This window comes from Anolis sagrei, chromosome 13, assembly GCF_037176765.1.
Source record: "Anolis sagrei isolate rAnoSag1 chromosome 13, rAnoSag1.mat, whole genome shotgun sequence".
NCBI classification, from domain to species: Eukaryota; Metazoa; Chordata; class Lepidosauria; order Squamata; family Dactyloidae; genus Anolis; species Anolis sagrei.
The window spans coordinates 15,493,237-15,511,942 of NC_090033.1; the positions used below are offsets into that span (position 1 = coordinate 15,493,237).

Consider the following 18,706-nt stretch of genomic DNA (forward strand, 5'->3'; position numbering starts at 1 on the left):
AAGGTCTGTTTGAACATAAGCACACAACGAAAGTTTATTTCAAAAAAGTAAATTTATTTTCAGAAAGTATATACTTCACTCTATTTTTTGACATAGTTGCCAAGTTTGTTCAAACATTTATCATACCTCTGGACCAATTTTAAAATACCCTTTTCATAAAAACTGCCACCTGCTCCAATAACCAAATCATCTGTAAGCAAAGAAGAGCGACCAGAGTGGTCCTCATCATGGACGTTGTCACGGCCATCTTTGAATTGTCGTACCCACTTACGCACTTTGCTTTCACTCATACCAATATCACTGTACACTTCACAAATCTGTCGATGAATTTCTGCAGCAGGCAGGTTCCTTGCTGACAAAAAAAGTATCATAGAATCAGAATCAAAGAGTTGGAAGAGACCTCATGGGCCATCTAGTCCAACCCCATTCTGCCAAGAAGCAGGAATATTGCATTCAATTCACCCCTGACAGATGGCCATCCAGCCTCTGCTTAAAAGCTTCCAAAGGAGCCTATACCACACTCCGGGGCAGAGAGTTCCACTGCTGAACGGCTCTCACAGTCAGGAAGTTCTTCCTAATGTTCAGATGGAATCTCCTCTCTTGTAGTTTGAAGCCATTGTTCCGCGTCCTAGTCTCCAGGGAAGCAGAAAACAAGCTTGCTCCCTCCTCCCTGTGGCTTCTCTCACATATTTATACATGGCTATCATATCTCCTCTCAGCCTTCTCTTCTTCAGGCTAAACATGCCCAGTTCCCTAAGCCGCTCCTCGTAGGGCTTGTTCTCCAGACCTCACATGTGGCTGGTGAGTTGATACTCTTAAACATTTTTAAAGCACAGATCAGAACCTACAGAGCTACAGAGCGGAAACTGAGCATAGTTGTTCCCGAGGCATGCCAATACACGACGCACATGCTCGTTGCGGTATGCTTGCGAACTACTAGTGTCTACAACAAAACGGACCTTACTTAAAAAATACCCTTCGTATAATGAAACGTTTATTTAACAGGCTTAAACTCTTCTGGTACAAATGTGTAATGGTTTCTGTAAGTTAATGGCACAAAAGCTTTTGGTTACGTTTGATGTACAATTCTTAGATGGGTACTGGGTTCAAATCTAGAGTTAACAAACCGGAGATTATCTCAGGAAACTAATCTCGGATGATAATTCCAAACCAAATTCCCACTTTCTGGAATCTAGCCAAATAACCTTGGCCTAGCCTTCCTCAGGAATAAAAGAAACAGACCGTAGGCAAGGTCCTGTTCCCACTCTCAGTATTCCTGGCTAATTCCTCTAGCCCTTGAATACTACAAAAGATTAACCCAATTCTCTTACCTAGCACTATCCAACTGTGAACGCCAACCGACTACCTAACTCCCATATCAAGACCCAGAAGCCTCAAGTAGAGCCAAACACAGGATAAAGAGTTCAAACACAGCTTTATTGTACAAAAATTGTCTTTTAAAGCACTTAACTTCAGTGCAGAGAGTCAATGTAGCAATTTGGCATCAAAAACGCCAAATACCAGTAACAAAAATATAACCTGGATTATAATGCTGTTTAATCCAGATTAAACTCAAAGTTCAGCAATCTGCTTGCAAATTAGCTCAGCACAAAAACACAGTCACAGAAGATGAAAAACGAAGTCCCAAAAACGATGAGATGTTCAAGCACAAAGTTAGCAGAGTTTAAAGTTCCAGAAGTCAAAAGCGAAAGTCAAACCGGTCCGTGGTCAAGCCATAGTAAAAGGTAAACACAGGAATGCAGGAATCTCAGGAAAACAGGAAGCTGTAGCCCAAGGACCCAAGCTAGAGAGTTGGCAGCAACAAAGATTTATGTCCCATAAAGACACTTTGCCTTCTGCAAAGTATCATTCAAACAGAACCCACTTTTATCTTAGATCTCCTCATTAGAGGATGATGAGCTCCCCACCCTTTCCTCATCGCTCTCAGCTGCATCCATCCCCGCAGCTGACCCCGGGAACTAGAGAGTGTGTGGCGTTTGGATCCGAGCGAGCCAAATCGAACACGGTTTGTGGCCTTTCTAAGGGCATATGCCACGGCAATAAAAGCTGCAAAGAAATCTTTCTTTGCAGCCAATATTGCGTCTGCTAAGAACCGTCCGGCGGAGCTGTTTCGAGTTGTCAGAAGCCTATTAAATCCCACCACTCGGGATGGGAGCACTGACAACAGTAGACACTGAGGGCTATAACCTCCATATCTGCCAGCGTCTGCTAAGACTTAGATCTTGCCAAGTCCTCCCCAGTTGCCAATCCCCCGTGAACCCCTCAAATTCATCACTGGAGGTGGGTTGGCTACAAATGTCCCTAATCTGTTGAACATGGGTCCAATCCAGCTCATCCTCCTCTCCCATATCACTCCCAGACCCATCACTCCTTTCAAACCCCATGAAATCCTCGTCCTCTGTTGGGGCAGTAAGTATTTCCCAGATGCGCTTCCTCTGAAGCTCCTCATCGGACTCCAGATCGCGAGTAGCCCTCTTTACTCCCCTGCTCTCCTCCCCATCTCCCATTTCGCAATCAGAGATGCCCTCAAACGTCTCCGAATCACTTGGGGCCAATATTATTTCCCTAATGCGTTTCCGCTGTTGTTGTTGCGCAGACCTCTTCTCCCTCCTACTGGTAGTAGGAACGTTACCATCACGCTGAACTACAACATCCCAACTGCCAAAACTCAAGCCTCAAATTCAAAAAGTACACTTTTTCCATCTATTTGAATATTAGGCTCCGCCCCCTATTCTTAACCAATCCTGGCCATCTACTCTTTGCTTACTGGACTAGGACACGCTCCATCTAAGAAAACTTGACCTAAAACGGTGTCTCCCTGTTTCCCTATCCTAAGATGGCTGCCAGGGCTTCGCTTTGTTGTTGTTGTTCATTCGTTCAGTTGTCTCCGACTCTTCGTGACCTCATGGACCAGCCCACGCCAGACCTCCCTGTCGGCCGTCACCACCCCCAGCTCCTTCAAGGTCAGTCCAGTCCCTTCAAGGATGCCATCCATCCATCTTGCCCTTGGTCGGCCCCTCTTCCTTTTGCCTTCCACTTTCCCCAGCATCATTCCCTTTTCTAGGCTTTCCTGTCTCCTCATGATGTGGCCAAAGGACTTCCACTTTGTCTCTAGTATCCGGACTTCGCTAGGCCCACATTCTAACTGTTTAGGCCGTCAGGCTTCGCTAGGCCCACATTCTGGCTGCTAAAGGTAAGGGTTCTTCACACCTTGCTTCCAGTGGTCATCACTGACCCTTTCCCTTTGGTTGTGCAGTTATGTCTCTCTCTCGGACAACGAAAAGACCAGCTACAGAGCCCGAGAGCTGAAATCGGTCTATGTGGACGCCGTTGGGCAGTACCTCAAGTTGACCTTCCACAAAAACTATGTCAATAGGTACAACTTGTACAGCCAGGTACGGTAAATTTGATTTATATCAAAATAAAGTCAGGGGGAGGAGGGCGGAGTATAAATATAGGAAATAAATAAACAAACAAATAAATAGAACCAACACCCAAGAGGAAGAGGAGAGTACCCACGTTTCATTGCTCGTCTCTCCTTCTCTTTTTAGGTTGCTCTTGTGGCCATCAATATCATTGGAGAGGCGGCAGATTTCAACATTGATAGTAGCCACGTAAGTTGTGCAGTGGTGGGACGGGGAACACTCCGCAGGGCTTCTGTGGGAGGAAAACACCCTGCGCATTTCTCTCCGTCTTTCCAAAGGTGTCTCGAGAGAAGCTGATCGATCATTACCTTGGGAACAACCCAGACGATTCGGCTTTAGATGGAACTTACACTGGGTAAGGATCACTGCTATACAGGTCCTTGACCTCTTATTTATTTATCACTAGCTTGGGAACCCGGACCCGTCGCTGCCCGAGTTATTTGTGATTGGCATTGTTTGTCTGTTCTGTAGTTTTAGTCTAGATCCAATGTCTAGTGGTTCAGTGGGTGCAGGTGAACTCAAGTAGCCGAGCTAAACTAGCTCCTTGGTTCAACGAGGAGTTGGCAGCGATGAAGCGAAGGAAGAGGGAACTAGAGAGTGTGTGGCGTTTGGATCCGAGCGAGCCAAATCGAACACGGTTTCTGGCCTTTCTAAGGGCATATGCCACGGCAATAAAAGCTGCAAAGAAATCTTTCTTTGCAGCCAATATTGCGTCCGCTAAGAACCGTCCGGCAGAGCTGTTTTGAGTTGTCAGAAGCCTATTAAATCCCACCACTCAGGATGGGAGCACTGACAACTGTAGACATCGAGGGCTATAACCTCTTTCACAGAAACCGAACAAAGGGGAGAGGAGGCGGAGTAGCCTTATATGTCAAAACCCGTTATGCTGCAGAAGAGATGCAAGAGAGCAATCCGGGAAACCAGCTTGAAAGCATCTGGATAAGAATCAAGGGAACTGGGACTCAAAAAGATCTCGTTGTAGGCATCTACTACAGACCTCCAAGGCAGGAGGAAGAACTTGATGAAGTCTTCTGCCAACAGTTGACCAAACAGGCACAGAGAAGAGATGTAGTAGTCATGGACGATTTCAACTATCCCAATATTTGCTGGAAAACAAACTCGGCTAAGAGTATAAGGTCCAACAAATTCCTCGCTTGCCTTGCAGACAATTTCATGGTCCAGAAGATAGAAGAGGCAACAAGGGGATTGGCTACTCTTGATCTCATCCTAACAAATGCAGAGGACCTGATCAATGCGGTTGAAGTGGTAGGATCCTTAGGGGCAAGTGACCATGTGCTCCTGCAATTTGAGGTACAAAGGAAGGCCAAAACTAAGACAAGTCAAACCCGCATTTTGGACTTTAGGAGAGCTGATTTCCAAAAAATGAAGGAAACACTGAGCAGCATTCCGTGGACACAGATATTAAAAGACAAGGGAGTTACGGATGGATGGGAATTTTTCAAGAGTGAAATACTCAAGAAGCAATTGCAAACTGTGTCAACAAAGAGAAAAAATAGGACAAGTGCAAAGAAGCTAGAATGGATGTCCAAAGAACTTCTAACTGTGCTAAGACACAAAAGAGACATGCACAAGAAGTGGAAAAAGGGAGAAATCACCAAAGAAGAATTCAAACAAATAGCCAACACCTGTAGGGAAAAGGTCCGCAAGACTAAAGCACAAAACGAGCTCAGGCTTGCCAGGGACATTAAAAACAATAAAAAGGACTTATTTTCTTATGTCAGTAGAAAAAGGAAAAACGAGGAGGCGATAGGGCCTCTTTGAGGAGAAGATGGGGCAATGCTGACAGGGGATAGGGAAAAGGCAGAACTACTCAATGCCTTCTTTGCCTTAGTCTTCTCACAACGAGAAAGTCATCTTCAACCTCAGCAAGATGGAGTGGATGAGGGATTAGAGGACATCCAACCCCAAATTGGGAAACAAGTTGTCCAGGAATACCTGGCCGCTCTCAATGGGTTCAAGTCCCCTTTCAGGGCCAGATCAACTACACCCAAGAGCATTGAAGGAACTAGCAGAAGCCATCTTGGAACCATTGGCAATCATCTTTGAGAGTTCTTGGAGAACGGAAGAAGTTCCAGCAGACTGGAAGAGGGCCAGTGTGGTCCCAATCTTCAAGAAGGGGAAAAAAAGGATGACCCAAACAACTACCGTCCGGTCAGCCTCACGTCGATACCAGGCAAGGTTCTGGAAAAGATGGTTAAGGAAGTGGTCTGCAAACACTTAGAAACAAATGCAGTCATCGCTAATAGTCAACATGGATTTATCAAAAACAAGTCATGCCAGACTCATCTGATCTCTTTTTTCGAGAGAGTTACAAGCTGGGTAGATGCGGGGAACGCCGTGGATGGAGCGTACCAATGGGATTTTGGCCTGCATCAATAGGAGCATAGTGTCTAGATCAAGGGAAGTCATGCTACCCCTCTATTCCGCTTTGGTTAGACCACTTTACCTGGAGTATTGTGTCCAATTCTGGGCATCACAATTGAAGAGAGATACTGACAAGCTGGAATGTGTCCAGAGGAGGGCGACTAAAATGATCAAGGGTCTGGAGAACAAGCCCTATGAGGAGCGGCTTAAGGAGCTGGGCATGTTTAGCCTGAAGAAGAGAAGGCTGAGAGGGGATATGATAGCCATGTATAAATATGTGAGAGGAAGCCACAGGGAGGAGGAGGGAGCAAGCTTGTTTTCTGCTTCCCTGGAGACTAGGACGCAATGGAACAATGGCTTCAAACTACAAGGAAGGAGATTCCATCTGAACAACTCAACAGCCCGCTGTGAAGCATTTGCTCGGTTCTTCGCAGACAAAGTCTCTTTGATCCGTTCTAGTCTGGACACCATGTTAATGGCAGTCTCTGAGAATGTAACACGAGCATCTGCTTGACCGGTTTTGATTGATACAAGCAATAACAACAGTAAACAATTAAATAAAACTCAAAACAAAAAAGCAATATACAATGACCGTAATACAACACACAATTAAAAATCTATGACTGGGCCAAATGTAATTAAAGTTAAAAATCATGCTAGGCATAGATAAGGTGGGAGAGATATAATAATATCTATATGTCTATAAAGACAACAACAACAATAATATCTATATAATATTTTTGAACTGGGTTATATGGCAGTGTGGACTCAGGGCCCTTCCACACAGCCACATAACCCTTTGACCTCGAGGAGACTGAAATGGGCCTATCTTAGGTTGACACTTTGCCACTTCCATTGTGTATTGATAGCTTAGAAACCAGCTCTTCCTCTTTTCTTTCTTTCCCATTTCTCCACGATGAGCCACAGCAACGCGTGGCCGGGTACAGCTAGTAAATAAATAAATATATACTCTATGCTCTTTGGATATTATACTTTCTCCTTACATAGATTGCTTTGAGTTTGTTCTGACATCCAACAAGTATTCTGGGACGTTGTATAGTAGTATGTCTCATTGAGAGCCACATCCACTGTTGTAGTGTGGTGAGATCTGTTCCGCACTGGGCATGCATACTCAGCAGCAGAGTAGCCAAGCACAAGGGCAGATGCCGTCGCTGTGTCTGGTTGGGAACCCCAGGTTATGCCAGTCAGCTTTCGTATGATATTGTTTCTAGTGCCCATTTTTTGCTTGTAGGTCAGGTTTTTGCTTTCTGGTGTGGCCCAACCAAGTCCCCACCTATTTCTATTTCTCTGCCCCTCTTTCGCCCCAGGAAGCCAGATTCCATTTCGCCGCTGGACGATCTGGCCTTTGATATGTACCAGGATCCGGAGGTTGCCCAGATAATCCGCAAACTGGACGAGAAGAAGCACGATGCAGTGCGGCAGGAACACTACGACCACGCCAAGAAGCTCAAGCAAGCTATTGCCGACCTGCAGAAGGTAGTGTCATGCCCCCTGTGTTGCACTCCAGGACAGGAAAAGCCTACTGACTGTAAATACCACACCGTTGATTGGAAAACAATCCTTTCATTGAGAATAATTAAAAAGCAGCAAAGTAAAAAGCACTTTAAAGAAATAGGTAAATCCAATCAGGTATGAAAATAAGCAGGTGCAAAAATAGTCCAGTGTAAAGTTCACCAAAGTCCATAAAAGCAAAGTCCACACAACTCTTTAAACACCACACTGTTGAATAGGTAATTACAATCCTTTTTTTGAAGATAATTAAAAAGCAGCAAAGTAAAAAAGCACTTTAAAGAAATAGGAAAATCCAATTAGGTATGAAGATAAGTAGGAGTAAAAATAGTTCAGGGTAAAGTTCAGCAAAGTCTATGAAAGCAAAGTCCACACAACTCTTTAAACACCACACTGTTGAATTGGTAAAAACAATCCTTTTATTGAAGATAATTAAAAAGCAGCCAGGTCAAAAGCACTTTAAAGAAATAGGTAAATCCAATTAGGTATGAAGATAAGCAGGAGTAAAAATAGTCCAGGGTAAAGTTCAGCAAAGTCCGTAAAAGCAAACTCCACACAACTCTTTAAACACCACACTGTTGAATAGATAAAAACAATCCTTTTTGGAAGATAATTAAAAAGCAGCAAGGTAAAAGCACTTTAAAGAAATAGGTAAATCCAATTAGGTACAAAGATAAGCATCAGCAAAAATAGTCCAGGGTAAAGTTCAGCAAAGTCCTTAAAAGCAAACTCTACACAACTCTTTAAACACCACACTGTTGAATAGGTAAAAACAATCCCTTTATTGAAGATAATTCAAAAGCAGCAAAGTAAAAAGTACTTTAAAGAAATAGGTAAATCCAATTAGGTATGAAGATAAGCAGGAGCAGAAATAGTCCAGTGTAAACTTAAGCAAAGTCCACACAACTCTTTAAACACCACACTGTTGAATAGGTAAAAACAATCCTTTTATTGAAGATAATTAAAAAGCAGCAAAGTAAAAAAGCACTTTAAAGAAATAGGTAAATTCAATTAGGTATGAAGATAAGCAGGAGCAGAAATAGTCCAGTGTAAACTTAAGCAAAGTCCACACAACTCTTTAAACACCACACCGTTGAATAGGTAAAAACAATCCCTTTATTGAAGATAATTAAAAAGCAGCAAGGTAAAAACACTTTAAAGAAATAGGTAAATCCAATTAGGTACAACGATAAGCAGGAGTAAAAATAGTCCAGGGTAAAGTTCAGCAAAGTCCTTAAAAGCAAAATCCACACAACTCTTTAAACACCACACTGTTGAATTGGTAAAAACAATCCTTTTATTGAAGATAATTAAAAAGCAACAAAGTAAAAAGCACTTTAAAGAAATAGGTAAATCCAATTAGGTATGAAGATAAGCAGCAGCAAAAATAGTTGAGGCTAACGTTCAGCAAAATCCACACAACTCTTTAAACACCACACTGTTGAATTGGTAAAAACAATCCCTTTATTGAAGATAATTAAAAAGCAGCAAAGTAAAAAGCACTTTAAAGAAATAGGTAGATCCAATTAGGTACGAAGATAAGTAGGAGAAAAAATAGTTCAGGGTAAAGTTCAACAAAGTCTATGAAAGCAAAGTCCACACAACTCTTTAAACACCATACTGTTGAATAGGTAAAAACAATCCTTTTATTGAAGATAATTAAAAAGCAGCCAGGTCAAAAGCACTTTAAAGAAATAGGTAAATCCAATTAGGTACGAAGGTAAGCAGGAGCCAAAATAGTCCACGGTAAAGTTCAGCAAAGTCCATAAAAACAAAGTCCGCACTTCTCTAATATAATCCAGGAAACATTAATCCAAGGCATGAGTAGGCATTCATACAATCCAAGAATGCAAACCAAGAACTACACTTGATTCTAAACCAGTCTTTCTCAATCTGGGGGTCGGGACCCCTGTAGGGGTCGCGAGGAGGTGTCAGAGGGGTCGCCAAAGATCATCAGAAAACATAAAGTTTTCTGTTGGTCATGGGGGTTCTGTGTGGAAAGTTTGGTTCAATTCTATCGGTGGGGTTCAGAATGCTATTTCATTGTGGGTGAACTATAAATCCCAACAACTACAACTCCCAAGCGGCATGGTCTATTTTCTCCAAACTCTACCAGTGTTCACATTTGGGCATATTGAGTACTTGTGCCAAGTTTGATCCAGATCCATCATTGCTAAAGTCCACAGTGTTCTCTGGCTGTAGTTGAACTACAACTCCAAAAACTCACGGTCAACGTCCACCAGACCTTCCCAGTGTTTTCTCTTGGTCATGGGAATTCTGTGTGCCAAGTTTGATTCAATTCCATCATTGGTGGAGTTCAGAAGGCTCTTTAATTGTAGGTGAACTATAAAACCCAGCAACCAGAACTCCCAAATGACAAAATCATAATTTTTTGAGTGATGGTCACTCCTTGTGTTGTGAGAGGTTTCGTTGCCAAATTTGGTGTGATTTCGTTCACTGGTTCTTTTGTTTTTAAGGTACTTATGCACTGAGCATTTTTATATATATAGATAATTGGTTAATAGGGTCCTTCTCGGAAAGCAACCGGACGGCGGAAGGTTGAGAACCACTGTTCTAAACGATGCTTCATCTGACTATATTTCCCATACTTGGAACTTATATCCCCTCGTTAAGCTATTCCAATCACTCAGAAATTGGTTTCACTTTGAGATTCCCTTATCTTTTTCTCTCGGTTCCTGGCAATCCGCCGAAGCCACTGTTCGGTCTGCCTGTTTTGACTAATCTCCTGCCGTCTATCTATTTGCTCATTGGGCCAGGTGCTGAGTTGTTTTCAAGCCCCAAATCCTGGGAACCCTCTGGTAGCAATTCAGTGAGTACACTACCATCGCTACACCCTTCAGGGACATTCTCATGAGAAACTACACTTTTCGCAGGTCGGTGAGCGGCTGGGCCGCTACGAGGTGGAGAAACGCTGCGCCGTCGAGCGGGAGGACTACGACCTCGCCAAGCAGAAGAAGCAGCAGATGGAAGAGTACCGCCTCAAAGTGTACCAGCAGTTGGAGCTACACAACCTCCTGGATCCGGACCTGATGGTGGGTGACGACGGCGGCAATGCATGTCCCTGTATGTTGCAGCCCCCCCCCTCTCTCCCCGGGCCCGAACCCCTTTGTTGTTTCAATCCCGGTATTAAAAAACTCTAAAATTACAACAGCAAAACAACAGAGAGGAAACATTCAGGCACATCTAATCACCTCTCAACAAAAGATTGCCCCAGGCACTGCCTGGCCATCAAATGCTAATCAAGGTGGTCAGTTGAAACATTCACACCCAGCTCTAGCAGATAAGAGTTCTTTCTCCCACCATGGTCATTCCACAGATATTCCATTTTCCTACTTCCAACAGACCTCACTACCTCTGAGGATGCTTGCCATAGATGAAGGCGAAACGTCAGGAGAGAATGCCTCCAGAACATGGCCATATAGCCCGAAAAAAAACCTACAACAACCCAGTGATTCCGGCCGTGAAAGCCTTCGACAATAGATTAAACACGATTGAAAATAAATTAAATGGATTAAAAAAGAATAATTTTAATAATAATGTTTAATAATAATTTGTAATAATAATAAAAAATTAATAATGTTTAATAGCAATAATTTTAATAATAATAATGTTTAATAATAATAATTTGTAATAATAATAATAATTTTAATAGTAATAGTGTTTAATAATAATTTGTAATAATAATAATAATAATTTTAATAGTAAGTGTTTAATAATAATAATTTGTAATAATAATAATAATTTGTAATAATAATAATAATAATTTTAATAGTAAGTGTTTAATAATAATAATTTGTAATAATAATAATTTTAATACTAATGTTTAATAATAATTTGTAATAATAATGTTTAATAATAATTTTAATAATTATTATTTTAATAATAATAGTGTTTAATAATATATATATATTTTGTCGTGTCAGGAGCGACTAGAGAAACTGCAAGTCGCTTCTGGTGTGAGAGAATTGGCCGTCTGCAAGGACGTTGCCCAGGGGACGCCCGGATGATTTGATGTTTTTATCATCCTTGTGGGAGGCTTCTCTCATGTCCCCGCATCAGGAGCTGGAGCTAATAGAGGGAGCTCATCCACCTCTCCTCGAATTCGAACCTGCAACCTGTCAGTTTTCAGTCCTGCCGGCACAAGGTTTTCTAAGGTCTACAGAGACACTCGTTGGAACACCTCAGCAAGCGAGAGTCCAAAAGTGGCAGGCTCAAACCCAGGACCTCAATCCGTGGGTGATACCAGATGAGAGGGGATCAAAAAGGCCCGAAATCCCAGCTCCTTGCTCTGACTTCCTCTGCTGTTTCACTCCTCCAGGTTCGACGGCCTCTCGACTTGTCTCTGGACCGGCTGGCCTATCCCGCCATGTCTCCTCACCACAAGAAGCCTCTGCTCTCTCCCCGCCGGGACAAGACCGATCCCGATCCAGCGGAGCCTTTGCTTCTGGAAAAGCCGCCCGAGACTCTCTCCCCGGAGCCCCTCCTCACCCAGCGCTTCTCTCCTCCGGCCGCCCAGGCCTCCCCCATCTCTGCTGCTGACGCTGGGTTCCCAAAAATAAATGTAAGTCTTGTTTTGATTCGATTCGATTCGATTCCCTCCTCTGCCGCTGATCCACCACTTTCTCTCCTGCCTTCAGGTCGACTTCCTCCCCTACGACGAGAGGCCTCTCCCCGCCATCCGGAAGCAGCAGCAGGAGGACGTGTTCGCCTACCCGGATCCCGAGACGGCCGAGGAGGACCCTGGGGACACTCCCAGGAGCGGCGTCGTGGGAGAGCCGGAACCGTTGACGGAGAAAGCACTGCGGGAGGCCAGCGCGGCCATTGAAGTGTTTGGGGAAGGGCTGGTGAGTTCCCTCTCGCCGTCGTTTGTTGTTGGCACGTGCCTTTGCGTCAAGTCTGCTTCTGGTTATGACATTTATTCCCCGTATGTGTGTATGTGCTGGTTGGAGCTCAGCCTGTGATTGTGTTTCAGGATCAGGGTGCTTTGGATGTGGGGAGGGATGTCAATGAGTTTCAAGATGGCAATGGTTTGGTCAATATTGATGCAGAGAATGACATAGAATCATAGAATCAAAGAGTTGGAAGAGACCTCATGGGCCATCCAGTCCAACCCCATTCTGCCAAGAAGCAGGAATATTGCATTCAAATCACCCCTGACAGATGGCCATCCAGCCTCTGCTTAAAAGCTTCCAAAGAAGGAGCCTCCACCACACTCCGGGGCAGAGAGTTCCACTGCTGAACGGCTCTCACAATCAGGAAGTTCTTCCTCATGTTCAGATGGAATCTCCTCTCTTGTAGTTTGAAGCCATTGTTCCGCGTCCTAGTCTCCAAGGAAGCAGAAAACAAGCTTTCTCCCTCCTCCCTGTTGCTTCCTCTCACATATTTATACATGGCTATCATATCTCCTCTCAGCCTTCTCTTCTTCAGGCTAAACAGGCCCAGTTCCCTAAGCCGCTCCTCATAGGGCTTCTTCTCCAGACCCTTGATCATTTTAGTCGCCCTCCATAGAGACCCCAGTCAGGGGCGGCTCGTCCATTACGCGAAGTAAGCGGTCGCAGAACACTTTTTTTGCCAGGGGTGCAGAGGTGCCTCTGTAAATGCCCCTCGACTGCCACTTAAGGAGCGCCCCCTCAGCTCACAACAGCCCTAGCAGTCCGGGGGGAGCCTCGGCTTTCTTGCCTCGCTGCCGGGCGATCCTCTTCCCAAAGGGGCCGGGCCCTTGAGCCTCGCCTAGCCCCTCTCGTTCCTGCTCCACCCGGCCACCGGGTGCACGAGCAGAGCCGGCACTCAATCGTTCTCCGCGTTCGATCCCTTCCCCATGACCGGCTCCCTTTCCTTATCCCCCGGCGCTCTCCTCTCCCCAATCCGCGGGTAGGCCAAGGGGCAGATCCGCCGCACCCATATAACGGCTTCCCCTTCGTGTAGTCTGTGAAAGACGCACATAATGGGTTTTATTCTGCGCATGCGCAGCTGTTCGGAACCTTCTAGAATTTAAAATAGACACTTTTTGGCGGACGCCCCGCCCATACTCCCCAATACTATAAGTACCCAAGGCGGGAGCCTCGGCTCAGTTCCTTTTTCCGCCATCACAGCGTTTGGAACACCTTCTAGCAAAGTATTTTTCTAGCGGACTGATTTGTGTTTGACCGGAATCCTCATCGACCTAGTGAAAATCTCCTCTCCATCGACCTCGGCACGGAATTAGACTACTCTCAGGCCAGTTTCCTTCTCAATATGAGCACCACCTTTTTTAAGAAATGCGGCTCCTGCGGGGGCAAGGTGCCCGAGTCAGACGGGCACTCCATGTGCCTGCTCTGCTTAGGGGAATCCCATCGTCCCCAATCCTGCCAAGTATGCCTGGCTTTCACTCCTAGAGCCAGAAAGGACAGAGAGTCCAGGCTTAAAGCCCTACTTTACGAGAGAGCTCTGGCCCCGAGCACCAGCCGAGCTGAGAAGCGCCCGGCCCCCGAAGTACTCCCTAACCATCAGGGAGGTCAAGAGGCAGAACTGGCCGCATCTCATCCATCCCCTCCTGGCCAGGAGGGGGAAGGGGACTCCCAGCCGGGCCCCGCGAAAAGGGCTAAGCCTCCCAAACAGGGAAAAGCTTCCCATAAGCATAAGGAAGGGCTTAAAAAAGGAAAGAAGAAGGGGCAACTCGGCGGCAGCCCGCCCCTGAGTCCCCAGTCCTCAAGGGACATAGCCCAGGGGGATACAACTCGAGCCCTTTCTGATGGCCCCCCAGAGCCAATGGAGGGGATTCAGCAAATGGCGGCTCAAACCGCCCAGCCAGAGGAAATGGCGCCAGCCCCTCCAACACTCTCCCCAGCGGAGGGAGTTCGCCCACGTGGCGCAACGGCCGATGGGCCCATCACCCCATCTGACTTACCTGTGGCGCCCCAGGGCACGGGGAGCTCCCTAACCCCATCGGGGTTGCCCCAGCAGGCGCAAAATCTGCCCTCATCATCAGCGATGCATAGGAGGGAAGGAAGAAGGGGCCGCTCCCAGGAGCGCCGGTCGCGCCATGTGCCACGGCACCGACGCAGATCTCCCTCTATCAGCTCCTGGAGTTCTCGGTCCCGAAGCCCTGTGGGATCGTACTACAGGGGGGATTACTCCCCAGAGCGCCACCATCCAAGATACTACAGAGACTATGCCCAGTATAAGTACGCTGGGCCCTACAATGAGAGAGGCTGTTGCCGCCATCTTGGCTGCTGCCAGTACGCCGAGCACGCTCAGCCTGACTTGGGAGCCACGCCCCCTGGCGCAAGCCACGCCCATCTGGGAGGAGCGGCCTCGGCTCCGTCCCAGCTTGGAGCCATGAGCCAGCCTGCAAGGCAAAACACGGTGCCGACCACTCAAGCCAAGCCCAGCGCTGCAACAGCGCCACCTGCTGGGGGACCTGCTGGGGGACCTGTCTACTGCCCCGTGGCTGGCCAAGCAACCTAAACCAAACTCCATCGTGGTGGACGTTAGTCAGCCTCGCCCCTCACAAAGATCCCAAACGACTCCATCAGACAAGGAGGGAAAGAAATTGGAGACTTTAGGGAAAAAGATCTATGCTTCGGCCTGCCTCGCTTCCAGGATGGCCCACTACGGGGCCTACATGGCGGGCTATCAAGAACATCTATGGAGCAAGGTAGCGGGATATCTAGACATGCTCCTGCCAAATGAACAGATATTGGCGAAAGCCTTCCAACAAGAAGCATCGTTGTTGGCCTCTTTCCAGAAAGACCTGGCCAAACATACAGCGGATGCAGCGGGTAAACTCTTAGCAACAGCAGTCGCTTTACGCCGCCACGCGTGGTTGAGGGCTTCAGGCCTATCCCAATCAGCCAGAACAGTGATAGAAGACCTTCCAATGGACGAATCCGGGCTCTTTAACCCAGAAACGGATTCGCAACTGGAACATACACAAAAGATGAGACAGACAGCTCACAAGTATGGCTTCTCTCCCTACCTGTCGCAGCACCACAGACAGTACTGGCCGAATCGTTTTCAGCAACATCGTAGACGCTACAGCCCTCCAAACTTCAGAGGACGTCAACTCCCCACTGCTCCACCAGCATCCATCAGAAAGCCATCTCTGCCATACAAGAACCAACAGCGTGGTGGAGGTAAACAGCCAGAGCGCCAGAAGCGCCGCTTCTAGCCCCCAGGCTAGAAGCGAATCGCCAGTTACATCAGTTCCACAGTTTCAAAGTTCCACAGTTGGCTCCGTTGAGCTAAGTTCATTATTTGATGGTTCCTTATCCTGCGATAGTTACCCGCCACAACAGGGCACCTTCCGGGATCGGTTGGCCCCGTTCGTGCATGCTTGGAGAAGAATAACAACGGATTCTTGGGTCCTTTCCATCGTGGAGCATGGCTACGCCATAGAATTTGACTCTCACCCCCCCCCCTGTAGGGGTATTGAAATTTATTCCATCCTCCCCACAGCTGCAAGAGGAAATTTCCATCCTCTTAGAGAAGGGAGCCATCTCCAGAATCCACCCTGCGGAAGCTGGACGTTGCTTCTTCTCAAGATATTTCCTGATTTCGAAAAGGGGCGGTGGCCTCCGCCCCATATTGGACTTAAGAGACGTAAACTTCTTTATAAAGCCCCGCAAATTCCGTATGGTGACCTTAGCCTCCATTCTCCCGCTCCTGAGACCGAGAGCGTGGTTTGTGACGCTGGACCTCCGAGATGCGTACTTTCATTTTTCAATAAGAGCAGATCATCGCAGATTCCTCTGTTTTGCGTTAGACAACCAACTGTATTCGTACACTGTTCTCCCGTTCGGACTCGCCTCCGCGCCCCGTGTTTTCACAAAATGTGTAGCAGTAGTAGCCGCCCACTTGAGACAGAAAGGAGTGACAATCTTTCCGTACCTGGATGATTGGATGATTACTTCAGAATCAAGATCTCAACTCCAATCAGACCTTACCCTCACTCTGTCTCTCTTACAGAGCCTCGGCCTCATGGTCAACTTCGAAAAATCCAACTTGATTCCATCGAGACGCGTCCAATTCATCGGCGCCACCATAGATTCCATCGAAGAGAGAGCCTTCCTGCCAGAAAACCGCTTCCACACCATCAAATCTCTCATAGACGACATCTGCACGCAAGGGAAAGCCACTGCATGGGTCATTCAATCTCTGCTTGGGCACATGGCCTCCACAACATCAGTCATCATGTTCGCGAGACTAAAAATGCGCCCACTTCAACACTGGTTTCTCGGTGTTTTCAAGCCCCACCGGGACAGCCAAAACACCCAGCTGTACCCCCCACGTCATGTACTCTCATCCCTCCGTTGGTGGACAAGAGAACAGAATGTCCTTGCAGGCATGCCGTTCAGACATCCACAACCGTCCCGTTATCTGACGACAGATGCGTCCATGCAAGGATGGGGGGCCCACCTCCGAGACCTGACGATACACGGAAAGTGGTCCCAGGAAGAAGCAACCTGCCACATCAATTATCTCGAACTTTTAGCTGTCCAAAAAGCCCTGCGAGCATTCGAGTCCCAAGTCAACGGGCACACCGTCCAACTCATAACAGACAATACGACGGTGAAATGTTATGTCAACAAGCAGGGTGGGACACACTCCTCCGACCTCCTCCACCTGGCCACAGAGATTTGGGAATGGTGTATTCCACGAGAAATCCTCCTCACAGCGATACACCTTCCAGGAGACGAAAACACTCTGGCCGACATGCTCAGCCGTACTCAGTCATCGACACACGAATGGCAGCTCCATCAGGACGAGTTCCAGTTCCTAACTCGTCATTGGGGCCGACCAAGATTGGATCTGTTCGCGTCACCGGAGAACAGACAATGCGACATGTTCTGTGCCAGACTTCGCCCCAAATCAACACCGGGCTGCATGGGAGACGCCTTCTTATTCACTTGGGCCCCGGGCCTTCTATACGCCTTTCCTCCAATTCCATTGATCCCCAGAGTGCTGGCCAAGATGATCGAGGACAACACGGATGCCATACTAATTGCTCCATGGTGGCCACGCCAGCACTGGTTTGCGCCCCTCCTCAAGACCTCGGGCAGCGAGTATCTCTACCTGCGGGACAGACCAGACCTCCTATCCATCCAGGAGGGTCAGGTGCACCACCCGGACCTAGCATCACTGAGACTCACGGCGTGGAGAATTCGGCCCAAGCCCCACTCTCGGAGGAGGTGCAGCTCATAATCGCAGCAGCACAGAAATCTACGACCAAGAAAGCTTACAATTATAAGTGGTCACGCTTCCTAGAATTCCTCAAACCGCTTAATGTTGACCCTTTGAAAGTCCCAACGAAGATAGTCCTTGACTTCCTGGTACACCTCTCCAGCAAAGGACTGTCTCTGTCATCGATCAAATGCTACCTGGCAGCGCTCTCGTGGCGCTGGAGACAGGCAGGAAGACCATCATGCTTCCACGACCCTATGATCCGGCTTTTTCTCAAAGGGTACGCTAACTTACACCCGCCCGTCATGCCTCCCCCCCCAGCCTGGAGCCTGGAACTGGTCCTATCGCAACTCTCCAGACCACCATTTGAGCCAATGGCCACCTGTGATTTGTCACATCTTTCGTGGAAGACCGCATTCCTTGTGGCCATCACATCGGCCAGGAGAGTGAGTGAAATCTGTGCCTTAAGGGTTGATCCACCATACTTACGATTTCATAAGGAGAAAGTTGTGCCACCTCTACAAAGTTCTGGAGAGACTTATTTTGCATAGAATTATGGAAAATATAGACCCCTGTCTGATCCCACAGCAAGCTGGCTTCAGAAAAGGCAAAAGCTGCACATCGCAAGTGCTGAACCTGACCCAGCACATAGAAGATGGCTTTGAAAGGCAGCAGATCACAGGAGCTGTCTTCATAGACTTGTCAGCAGCCTATGATACTGTGAACCACCGCCTCCTCCTGAGAAAAATGTATAGTATCACAAAGGACGACCACCTCACCCGCCTCATAGGAAACCTGCTACAAAACAGGAGCTTTTTTGTTGAGTTCCAGGGCCAGAGAAGCAGATGGCGGAAACAGAAGAACGGCCTGCCTCAGGGGAGCGTGCTTGCTCCATCCATGTTCAACATCTACACAAATGACCAACCACTGCCAGAAGGGACAGAGAGTTTCATCTATGCTGACGATCGTGCCATTACTGCTCAAGCAGGGAGCTTTGAGATGGTAGAACAGAAGCTCTCCGAAGCTCTAGGCGCTCTTACTGCCTATTACAGGGAAAACCAACTGATCCCTAATCCATCTAAAACACAGACATGCGCCTTTCACCTTAAGAACAGACAAGCATCCCGAGCTCTGAGGATTACCTGGGAAGGAATCCCACTGGA

The 18,706-nt window shown here is 47.0% G+C and overlaps 1 protein-coding gene across 3 annotated transcripts in view; it reads left to right on the top strand.

The window, feature by feature from the left end:
• Nucleotides 1-18,706, top strand: part of CEP104 (centrosomal protein 104) — a 58,566-nt gene that overhangs the window by 12,180 nt on the left and 27,680 nt on the right. For all 3 annotated transcript variants that reach the window (XM_067472818.1, XM_067472816.1, XM_067472817.1), the window contains exons 4-10: nucleotides 3,278-3,416; nucleotides 3,573-3,635; nucleotides 3,725-3,801; nucleotides 7,160-7,328; nucleotides 10,256-10,414; nucleotides 11,701-11,943; nucleotides 12,020-12,226. In XM_067472818.1, the coding sequence (XP_067328919.1) occupies nucleotides 3,278-3,416; nucleotides 3,573-3,635; nucleotides 3,725-3,801; nucleotides 7,160-7,328; nucleotides 10,256-10,414; nucleotides 11,701-11,943; nucleotides 12,020-12,226 (1,057 nt within the window). The remainder of the gene's footprint in view (nucleotides 1-3,277; nucleotides 3,417-3,572; nucleotides 3,636-3,724; nucleotides 3,802-7,159; nucleotides 7,329-10,255; nucleotides 10,415-11,700; nucleotides 11,944-12,019; nucleotides 12,227-18,706) is intronic.